The 11,235-nt window shown below is 58.1% G+C and overlaps 1 protein-coding gene across 2 annotated transcripts in view; it reads right to left on the minus strand.

Moving 5' to 3' along the window:
* Positions 1-308: 308 nt before the first annotated feature.
* The window catches only part of ARHGEF37 (Rho guanine nucleotide exchange factor 37), a 32,531-nt gene continuing 21,604 nt past the window's right edge, over positions 309-11,235 (minus strand). For both annotated transcript variants that reach the window (XM_080398028.1, XM_080398027.1), the window contains 11 exons: positions 10,867-10,990; positions 10,319-10,466; positions 9,209-9,408; positions 8,519-8,649; positions 7,826-7,930; positions 5,661-5,771; positions 4,100-4,429; positions 3,022-3,150; positions 2,467-2,662; positions 1,856-2,028; positions 309-1,478 (listed from right to left, as the gene is read on the minus strand). In XM_080398028.1, coding sequence (XP_080254154.1) covers positions 1,269-1,478; positions 1,856-2,028; positions 2,467-2,662; positions 3,022-3,150; positions 4,100-4,429; positions 5,661-5,771; positions 7,826-7,930; positions 8,519-8,649; positions 9,209-9,408; positions 10,319-10,466; positions 10,867-10,990 — 1,857 coding nt within the window. In that variant the 3' untranslated portion in view covers positions 309-1,268. The remainder of the gene's footprint in view (positions 1,479-1,855; positions 2,029-2,466; positions 2,663-3,021; positions 3,151-4,099; positions 4,430-5,660; positions 5,772-7,825; positions 7,931-8,518; positions 8,650-9,208; positions 9,409-10,318; positions 10,467-10,866; positions 10,991-11,235) is intronic.

The raw sequence follows: 11,235 nt of genomic DNA on the forward strand, positions 1-11,235 counted from the left end.
CGGCACCCCGCGCCCCAATCCCCGCTCCCCTTACTGCCGGAGCCCTGCTCCCCGCTCGCCGGTGCCCGCTGCCCCCGCTGCCGGAGCCCCGAGCCCTGCTCCCTGCTCCCCCCGCTGCCAGAGCGCGGAGCCCCGGTCCTCGCTTCCCGCTCCCCCCGAGTCCCCCGCTCCCCGCAGCCCCCGAGCCCCCTGCAGCCCCGCTCCCCCCGAGCCCCCGCTCCCCGCAGCCCCGCTCCCCCGCAGCCCCGCTCTCCGCAGCCCCGCTCCCCCGCAGCCCCGCGCTCCCCCCGCCCCCGCCGCTGAAGCCCCGCCCCCGCCCCGCCCCCCGAGGCGCAGCCCGGCACACGCGGTGCCTCTGCCACCTGGCGGCCGCGGCGCAGCCCCGCGCGGGGGGCCGAGCCCGTCAGCACGGCTGGCGCAGACCGGCGGTGTCACACACGACAACGCCAGCGCATCAGTCCGTCACACAGAACAGCATCGGCGGTGTTACAGAGCGCTTCTGGTCACCACAGCTCAGCGCCTCTCACGTGGGTCAGTAGCATCAGCCCCGCTGCGGGGGGAAACCGAGGCCGGGAGTGGGGCTACGTGGCCAGGAGGGCCTGGGAGGACGCCGGCCGTGGGCCTCAGCCCCACGCTCTCCCATCACTGATGGTGCAGCCAGGCGCAGGCTGGCATCGCCATGCCCTTCAGCAGGACGTGAAGGCTGTGCTGCCAAAGGGACCGCAATGGCACACAGGGGCGGGCAACCAGGTAGGCAGAGTGACCCGGCGAGTAGCAGGGAACCACGTCTCCAGGGCTGCTCCTCTGCACTCTCACCAGTCCTGCTCCGAGAGCCCCCTTCCGAGAGCCCCAGATGCTTCAAGCCAGGCTGAAGACCCCCCCTGCAGCACTTACCCTTTGCAGCTCAGTCCTGATCTAACTGGGGACAATGTTGTCTCATCACCCCTAAGGACACTTTTGTCACTAACATCGATTTCAACAAATTCCTGAAAAACTGCAGCCACCTGCCCTCACTCCCTCATACTGCCTTCCTTCATGCAAACATGTATGGGACATGGCATCCTCACGCCTACCCACCAAAAAGTGCCTCCCAACAGCCATCCCTCCTCACACCCATGTTCCCTGGGCCATATTCTGCCAGTTGCTTCCCACCGCCTCCCTGGCCCAGGGCTACTGCCCTTCAGCATCTCCTGCCACGAGTCCTTGGGTGCCAAGCGGATCGCTCTCATCTGACGAAGCCTGTGCCCTTGGGTGCGGGCTGGCTGTGCTCACACAGGCAAGCTCCAGCCTGTGGGCTCCTGCACAGGGACGGTCACCAGGTAGCTGGAGGGCACATAGCCCCTCTGGCCATTCACCTCCACCAAGCTCCACTCCTTGCTCCCCTTCTTGTCATGCGGCTCCAGCACCACCACGGGCTGCCCTGCCTGGAGGCTCACCTCCTGTGGACTCCTGGCTGCGAAGGAGAAGCCGGCAACCACCTGCAAAAGGTGGGGGAAGCAGGGAGGAAGCCCTTGCTGGACAGGAGAGTCAAAGGGGGAAAGCACACACATGGCAGGCCAGCAGGCCACTTCTGAGGGCAGCACAGCAGTGCCATTGATGTAGGGACACTGGGGACCCCACCAAGGACACTTTTGCTCCGTCCACCCCAGGTCTCAGCAAGGCAGACACCAGCCTCATGGGACACTGGGCCACGGGATGCGACACTCCCCTGCTAGGCACGTGGCTGCACACGTATGACTACAGGTGTGCTGGAAAAGCAAGGCCACCTTCCCACCCACAGGCTGCACACACAAGGACTAGCATGGAGCTGGTGAGGTTGCTAGGAATGGCCCTGGGGGGTGTCCCCCACTCTCACCTGGAAAGTGGGGGTGAAGGTGGCCATCTGTGGCCTGGGAGCTTCAGGTGATGCATATGAATGTCGCCTCCTCTCTGTGCCACTCTCCAGGGCCGGCATCTGCATCCTGGGCTGCTGGCTTTGTACAGGACAATAGGGCTGAAGTTTTCCAGCAGGCACAAACCCTCGGGGACCTGGAGGACATGCAGACACACAGGCCATGGGACCCTGCTGCCTGGCACATGTAGGACTGGTTGCAGGAGAGAGGAATGACAACTGGGCTGTTGCCTGGCATGGCACAGCAGCCCTGTTCAAACTGGTCAACCGCTAGGGGATACCCAGCAGCAAAACCACCCAAAAAGGGGGTTCAAGATGTTTCTGTATGCATGGGATTCTCCTTTCCCAGCTACAACACATCACAAGTGCTCCCCTGGGGAATGAATGGGGAAACCTGAACTCTACAGCTAATGGCTACGGGCGTAGCTGGCAAAGCAGAGGTGGGTTTGGGATGAGCAAACCCTGGAAGGGAGGGCCTGGGAGGCAATGGCCATCCAAGATGAGGATGTGGTCTGGGTTTGGTTTCTGACCCTGGTGCCAAGGCAGGGAGAGGCTCCCCATAGCGCTCACAGTACCTCCAGCATCCACCAGCCATCTGCTCGTGTTCCCCTTAGTGTCCACACTTTGCAGCAGCGCCACAATCTGTCCCCTTTGCAAGGTCAAGTCCAGGTCTTTGCTGCCACTGATGTTGCTTGTCACTTGGTAAAGTTTGTCTGGGCCGTGCTTGCTCACAAGGGAAAGGACCTTCCGCTCCTCAGCAGGGTTCAGAGGCTGGTGGGGAGCAAGAGACACTGGAGCATTTGATGAGACATGCAGGAGACTGAGGCCTTCCATATACGCGTGCTCTGCTTTCTGCAGGCTCACATCCCAGTGAGAGGTTAGAGGAGAAACTCCTTCACACTATCTGCTCTACCTCATGGTTTGGAGACGAGTGTCCAGTACTAGAGGAGCTAAGACTGTTTCATCCCTGGTTATTCCCACCCAGCTGTAGCCAGGGGCTTGAGGGAAATACTGGGGCTGCAGCAAGCCCCTGGGCCACTTTCTGAGCCAATTTACCCACCAAAGAGCTGTTCTGCACCAGGGAACCTCTTTTTCCAGCTGGTCTGAGACATCCCCTTCCCAGCTCCTACCTGTGTCACAGGGCTTGGCACGACTGTCTCAAACATCTGGCAGAAGGTACGGAGCTGAGCACCAGACTGCTGCAAGCTGTCTTCCACCATCTTCCAGAAACTGGGCAGAGGCATGTGGCCATGGGGCATCTGTGGAGACAGACTCTGGAGATGAGAGAGGGCCCTGGGGAGGGGAAGAGCTGTGGGTAGGGTCAAAAGAGAAGAAGCAAGAAGAAAAAGGGTGAGAAAGCAAGAGAACAGACCCGGTCACTAAAGATGCACCTTGAATCTAGGATCAAAGCTGCTCCTCTCTTGTCTTTGAGCCACCTTTCCTGAGCAGGGCCATCACACATGGGGCTCTTAGGCTGCACCCAGCCCACCAGAGCAGTCCCTGGGTCCCGTTGTTCTGCCCCAAGCCCACAGCCCACCCCACCCCACCCAACTATAAAGGGAGGTGGGTAGATGTAGCTCCAGGGTAGGTGTCTGCAGCATAAGCATTCCAGACTGAGCAAGGGGGATCCACCCTCATGACAAGGTACGTAGGAGCAGTGCCTAAAAGGATACCTCCACGTGGCTGTATCTTGTTCTCATCTTTGTAATGGGTCAGGCCAGGGCCATGCTCTACCCCAGGGCAGTGGACTGGCCTGATCACCATGTTCACAAACGTCAACCTCAGAGAGTACTGTGCAGTGAGGAGTGCTGGGAGACATCTCCCAGGGGATGGGGGTCGAGGGATGCTCATTCCTCAGGCCAGAAGCTGTTTTTCTCCTCCTTGCCTTCCCAGCACAGAGCTCTCACAGAGTTAACACTGATCTCTCAGGCAGCACATCCATAAATTACCAGTGGTGTTCTCAAAGAGAAAGCAGGACAGTTCCTGGCAGCGAAGAAGAGAAAATTTGGCTTTCCCCAGCCAAAGAGGAGGAGAGATCGTTTACAAATGCTAGGCAGGGAGCTGCGTGTCAGCAAGAGAAGGCTTGGGCTACAGCAGACCTTCAGTGCCTCGATGTCCAAGCGATGTCTCAAGCCTGAAGAAGGCAGGGGCAGGCCTGGCTCAGCACGTGCAACAGTTTGGGCACACACGCCAAGGGGTCACTCTCACCTGCTCTAGCTCCTTTTCTGCCTGGCGCAGCACCTGGGCAGCCAAGTCCCATTGCAGGGCACTGAGGGAGCACAGTATCTGCCCCAGGAGCTGCACGGTTGTCTGGTTGAACCGTGGGAGCTCAGCCACGAGCAGGGCATTGATGGCAAGGTAGGTGTTCATGGCTGCCTCCTCATCATATGTCACGCTGCCCATCTCGCTCTTCCGTTCTTGGATCTCCTCGTAGTCCAGCAGCTTGTCCAGGCGCTTCTTGACCAGCTGCTGTGGCCCCACCAGCATGTCTGAGAGGCTGCAGAGGGGCTGGCAGACCAGCCTGTCCAGTCGTTGCTTCTGTGGGGCAAGAAAATCCAAAATGTGAGGCCCCCAAGCAGGCCCAGCTGTCTGCATGGGGCACTGTTGTACAGAGGAGAAAAGGTCTGGGGACCTGTTGGTGGGCTTGTGTGGAATGGGGAGCACCTGAGGCATCCTTCCCTGAAGGCACACAGGATGCCAACCAAAGCAAACTGTTGGTACCGAGCAGAGCAGTCAGGCATACCTTGATTCAAATACAAATGCAAATGATCGGGTAGGACCCCCATGCACAAGGTCCCAAGGGCCAAGGTGGGTGCTGCAGTGACTGTCCCATGCAAGTTGTAACGTCTTGGTTTGACAGAGGCCCTCAGCCCAGGGTCTGTTATCCCACGTAGCTATCCCCCCTCCCCATACAGGCACTCCCCGGGGATGCCAGCATCCAGGTGTGGGGTTCAGGCTGCCCTGCCACATCTTCACTGCTCGGAAAACCTCCCTGTTGACATTCAGAGCGGCAGCCACCACCCAAGAGGGAGTCCTGGATAGCCAGACAGGGGTGGTGGAAGGAGACAGGTGGGGGTCTCTTGGGCTCCTAAAGGTAAGCACAGATGTCCACAGGATGTGTGTAAGTGGGACTGGGGCTTGGTGGCAAATACCCTGTGTGAGTCAAACAGTACACCTGGCCTTCCCACCATCCTGTCCTCCACTACAGCCCCGCCTGCATGGCTGGCTCTGAACATCAGGGCCCTGAAGGCACAAATAGTCTTTAATGGCCCAGACCAGCCTCACCTGGGGCCACCCCCACCCCTGCTCACAGCTCATCTATGGGCTTTCTGTTTCTGCAGAATATTGCCATGGGTGTGTTTCCGCCTCTGTTTCCTGAGTGGACCTTGGACCTCAGCTATAGGTAGTTCAGGTCCTGGATGAATCCATCACGTAGATGTTGCAGCTTGTCTCCAGCCCTGGACGGACTTTAGAGTTGTGTTGTAGCTGTCTCTCTGGCCCTGTCTCTTCTTTCCTACATGGACTCTGGAGCTGGTTTCCCACTTTGTGTGTCTGGGGCTGCTGATGGATCCTGTTACTTGCCCCCGGCTCTGCCTGCAATGTTCAGGCCCCAGGGGCCTGCCTGTTGGTGCAGATGCTGCCTGCTCTGGGGTGCCCCCTCAGCTCTTGGTTGTCCTGCCCTGGGGGAGAAGCCAGCCTCTGCTGTGCAGCTGCCAGAAGATGTGAGAGCATATGCTTGGCTGAAGGAGACCAGGGAAGGAGCACTCACAAACTCTGGGAAAACGGTGCCGTGGAGGTACTCTGCAAAGCGGCGGTACTGCTGGGCAGGTCCCTCGTCGATCTGCAGTTCGCACTTGTGTGGAGCAGGCAACAGGAACACCTGAAAGGGAGAAAGCCATCAGACCTGACCTGCAGAAGCTGCCCAACACTAGTTAACCCATCTATAGCTTATCCCCGTGTTCCCAAAGACACGCCGGTGTCCCATTCAGGGTGCTCTGTGCTAGCAGCTCTGTGGGACTGATGCTCTAGCTACTCTTGTCTGCAAGACAAGGGAGCTTGCTCAGGTGTTAATAGACCTAGAGGAGACTCAGGAAGGAGTCACGCACTGGCTTGGTAAAGCACTTCTACCCCAACAAGGTGGCCAATGCTGCCCTGTAGCCCCAGGTGGCCTGCCCCAGTTTGATGTCGCCTGGTGCTTTGACATTTGGGTTTGGTGTTCCAGCAGCCCTGGAGTTTCTTGTATTTGTGCACAAAACCTTCCCCCCCACCTCTGCAAGGAGAGTGAGACTGGCGGGAAAGGAAAGCAGCTAAGGATGGTTTGGGTGGAAGCACTCCTCTGCTTTGAGAGGCTTTGCTCTAGTGATAACCCTGGGCAGCAGCCTCCTGCAAGCCTGCAGGGAGATTTTGACCCACAACACCTAGACCACCAGAAGGGAACACAGAGCTCTGAGACCCAGCTTGCTTCTGGCCAAGGGAAGCCAGCTCTCTTCCCTGGGCCCAGCTTTGCTACCGCTTGGAGCACTGCTCCTGCAGTTAGTCCTGGAGTAGTTTCTGCTTCATTCCCATCAACCACTGCTACCATGGGTCTCTCAGGATGCCCTGACCTCTGTCCTAAACCCCGTCTTATTTTTGCCTGTGGCTATGTTTAGGAGACCTTCCCTTTATGTCCTTCCTTACCACAGGAGGGAAAGGAGATGGAAATACGAAAGGGGATTGACCCTTTGAGCGGAAGACAGCAGCTCTGAGACCCCTGTGCTGCTCCCCAGCCCTGCAGGGGCTCTTACACAAGCAGAGGTGGCTGTGACAATTTGTACGAACCAAGATTTGTGTCTCCTTGTGGTGAGGACACCAGTATAGAGAGATGAGGGAACCACCAGTTAGCACAAAGTCAGGTAAGACTGTCTCTGTCCTATGAGAAGATGTTTTCATCAGCCCTCAGGATGGCTGTGAGAAGCTTTCAGAGGGAGAGAAGTGGAGCATGCATGCAGCCCCACCTTCCACCACCAGCAGCTCCTCTGAAGCAGCATCCAAGCTCCAGCACGATTCCTAACCACAGCTTATTATCTAGGCTGCCCAGCCTATTTGCAGACACTTGATGTCCTGGCTGAAGCCAAGGTGCCAGCTTAGAGATGCAGCTCAGCGAGGGGCAGTGCCAGGCAGGTCCCCAGGAGTACATGATGTCCCAAGGAACAGATATACCCCATTCCCCTAGCTGATGCCGTGTCTCACTGGCAAACAGATTACTATCCTCATGCTTTCTATGCTAACCCTATTTTATCCACTTTTTGGGCTACAGGGAGTTTTTAAATCCCCCTTTCCTCCTTCACAATCCTAAATGGGGAGCCCTTCTCAATATTTCCATGACAGGGTCTTTCCAGCCCTTGAATTGCTGCTTTCTGAACCCTTTGCCATTTCCTGAGGCTTCCCTGATACTACTGTGTCTGGGGATTGCAAGTTTTGCCATCACTTCATTTTCCACAGACGCCCCAAGGGATTTCCATGAGAAAATCATACCAGCTACTGACCCAGGTGAGCTCAGAAAGGAAGTTTGTTGTCAGGCCTGATTTGGGGGCATTTCTGCCTTATACCTGTTCCTAACACAAGAATTCCCAGGCTGAGCAACACTCAGCCTTTTCAGCCATGTCACGCCTTGAAATAATGATCGGTTTAAGGACAGATTATTCTCAAATGATACCCAGATCAGACTGCACTGATGAACCATCAACTTTGTTTTAAGCTCCCCTGGACCTGAGCAATTGTTGGATGTTGTGCAAGTCCCTGGCACAACAGTACGATTTAGCTGAGAGATGCAAGTCCCTGAACAGCCCCAACTACTATTGGTTTCCACAGGGCTTGAAAGTATTCTGCAACCCCAAGAAAAGGGTCCCGAGGCCTGGATGGGGCCAACCCCCTGTCAAGTGGTCAAGGTTTTACCTCTAAATGGCCCAGGTAGGAGGCCACATTCTCCTTCAGCATGGCCACACTGGACACCACACACTGGAACTTCTCTTCCAGGTCGTCGTACTCCTTGTCCTCCGTCTGCAAGGCAAGGGACAGCTCATCACCAGCACGGGCACGTCAGGCAATGCCTCCGGCAGGGCTGATGCCCCTTGCTGGGTGCTGACAGAAACAGCAGCCAGGCGCTTTGGCGTCTTACTGAAGCTCACAGTGCTGGGGACGGGCAAGGGAGACCCTGAGAGGCTCCAGGAGTCTGAGAAGGGCCAAGATCTAGGGTGCTTCGGATGCAGGTAGAAACAGGGCTTTTGGCGTGGCTGCAGTGCCGGGAACACTGGGGTGCCTTTCCTTTTGCTGGGGTGCCCAAGGATCCTCTAGACCCTTTGGGGGCCAAAGTTCTCCCCTACAACGCTCTGAGGCAAGGAGCGAGGTGTGTACCTGCATCCCTTCTACCCTACTGATCCTCGGGATGGAGGACCGGGAGGCATCCTTAGGCTGCTCGAAAATGTGACTGTGGCTCTTGTGACAGCGTGGGCCACTGGGTGTCAGCATTGGCCACCCCACCTCGGCTCAGCCAGCCAGGCATCTCGGGAGGCAGCAGAAAGCCCCAGAAACAACCTGAGGAAAGGCAGCAGGTCCGTGGGTGCAGGCAGTGGGGTGCGCGCTGCCCACCTTGGCCACGATGCCGGCCTCGTGCATGAAGAGCCGGCTGAGCCGCGTGGTCTTCTTGGCGATGGAGTGTGTGTTGAGGCGTGCAAAGCGGTCCCGCAGTGTCAGGTGCTCGGCCTTGTTGTATTTGGTGGCTGCCTCGGGTTGGGGCACACAAGGTAGGAGGAAAAAAAGATCAGAAGAGGAAACTTCAGGGCAGCAGCCTCAGCAGCCTGAGTGGGCAAGGCGGGCGAGCAGCACAGGGGCCCAGAGCTGACAAGTCCTGATGAACAGGATAAGCACAACCCACATCAAAGAAGGGCAGCCCTGAGGAAAGTACTATGAAAACCAAAAAGAGCAGCAAGCTCCCGTTTGTGGGGAGCCTGATTTCTCCTATGCCAAGGGCAGGACTGTTCATCCCTGTTCCCCAGTTCCAGGAATGCAGGCAGACTAGTTTTGTGCTCCACCCCGCCATGCCAACCTGCTCCTGCAGCCTCTAGATCTTGCCCAGAGTGACATTTGCAGGACCAGAGCACTGCCAGGAGCTGCCCGCACAAGTCTGTGGCTCCACCAGGCAGGATGGGTGGTGGGCAGGACAGCTTTGAACTGATTGAAGTGGGAATGAGTACAAGACCGAGGGGAGACAAATGGGGTTGGGCTGGGGCTTGCCAGACACCATGCCCCCTGCCTGCACCGTGCCTCCTGACCACTCACCTACTTCTCTGCGCCGTTTGTACTCGTTGATGTTGGCATTGACCTGGGACATGGCACGGACGGCTGCCTGCAGGGCCGGGTAAGCACTGGCGCTGGCGGGGGTGTTCTCCAGGATCTTCCCCAGCAAAAGTGGGTATTTGGTGATTCTCTGCACTGGCATCACCAGGAAGAAGCTGAGATCCGACACGCCCGTATGAGGCCTGATGGAGAGGGGAATTGCTTAACGTTGGCATGGAGGGCTCCCTGCCGCTTCCCCCAGCTTCTCTGCGAGCATTTTGGGGAGAAAGCAGCGCCTCTGCAGCTGCAGGGGAGCTTTGCTGCCTTGGACCCACGGACAAGCTGTGCCCAGCAGCTGGGGGCGGGTTCTGGCTGTGAACTCCTGCTCTCTGCCAGCTGCAGGGCCACCCCCCCGGGAGCACTGGCAGGGGGACGCTGTCCCTGGCTGTCCCTGCCAGCCCCGAAGGCAGTGCCAGCCCCAGGCGGGTGCCCTGCCTCCCTGAACAGTGCTGTGCTTGTCTAGCTCGAAGGCACGGGATCAGCACTTGCTCCAGGGGCAATGGGGAGGGGAGGGTGTGGGCAAAGCATGGGCCGGCTGCAGGCAGGACTCCCCTTCTGCCTGCACGCAAGGCATTGCTCGCTGGGAGTCACATCACCCGTGCCCTGAAACAGAGAGCAGTAAATGCCAGCAGCTCCTGTGCTGCTGCACCTGCCTCTCCTGGCTCCAGGAGTGTTTGTGACCCCCCTGATAGTTCAGGAGAGGTTCAGCAGGTCCTTTGGGGCCAGCCCATCCCTCTGGTCAAGCTGGTATACACGTGCCATCTGTGGGTACAGCCTCTTGGCTATGGAGCGGGCAGGAGCTGTGGGTGCCACCCCATTCCTTGTTTTGGGGTCCACCATAAAAGACCACCAGCCTGCAATGCCCCTTCGGCAAGTGGCCCCGAGGATGAAGGACAGGCTGACAGAGCAATGCCACAAAGGTCATAGCCATGATATTACACTCAGCCTGGGGGCACATACCCCGTGCAGACAGCTTGACCAGAGAGGTGAAGGACAAGGCCAGTAGGCAAAACAGGGACAGGGACGTGGTGGCCTCAGCCAGCAGGCACCTACACTGTTGCATTCAGGGTCTCCAAGATCTCCTGCTGCAGCCTGGAGTCCTTGCGGTAGCTCTCCACCAGCAGGAGGGCATGATCATAGCTGGCACAATAGATCTTGTAGACAGTCTCCATCTCCTCCTTGAACTCCTGGAACAGGGTGCCTGGGGAAGGACAGCGAAGCTGGGAAGCATGGCCCTTTCCTATGGCCCCAGAGAAAGGCAGAGGTTTCTCCCCAGTGCGCTGGATGAGTGAAGCTGGCAAAGTAGTGCCAGCCAAACACGCTGGAGCAGTTCTCTGCACCCCGGGCCCTCTGCTAACCTGGCCCTGATGCTGCCCTCCCCCTCACTTTCTGCAGGCTGGGCAGGTCTGCCTTGTCCCACCGGGGTGAGTGTGGGTGGTAGCGTGCAGGCAGCAGTGCTTCCCGGAGCCAAGGAAGGTGCAGGAGGTGTCAGGGCAGGTGGGCTGGAGGCTGCACCTGGGCATAGCACCGGGCAGCAGCACTGCCAGCACCAGCAAAGGCGTCGGTGGGCACGGATCAGCTCTCGGCACTGCACCACTTACTGATGCAGTGCAGCTGCTCATGCTCCTTGGTGGCTGTGGCCTCAAGCCCCTTCAGAAACCGTCTGGAGACATGGAGGATGTCATCAGTGTTAGAGAAGAGTCCTTCCAGGTCAAGATCAGGCAGCTGAAGGGAACAAAGATGCCCCAGGGTAAGCCAAATACATCAGACAGGTGGACCGTGTGTTCTGGAGGTACAGATGCCCTCCTGAGCACTTGTGTCCTTCCAGCTGCCCCACATGACACCAGAGGAGCTGGAGCAGTGCTTTGTTTCAGGAGACACTGGGTATGCTGAGACGCGGCTGTGCTCCCGAGTGGGGTGATGAGGCCTTTTCATGTTACAGATGCAGGGTTAAAGCTGTAGGACGGCTG

The sequence above is a fragment of the Falco punctatus genome (genome assembly GCF_963210335.1).
Source record: "Falco punctatus genome assembly, chromosome: 8".
NCBI lineage: Eukaryota > Metazoa > Chordata > Aves > Falconiformes > Falconidae > Falco > Falco punctatus.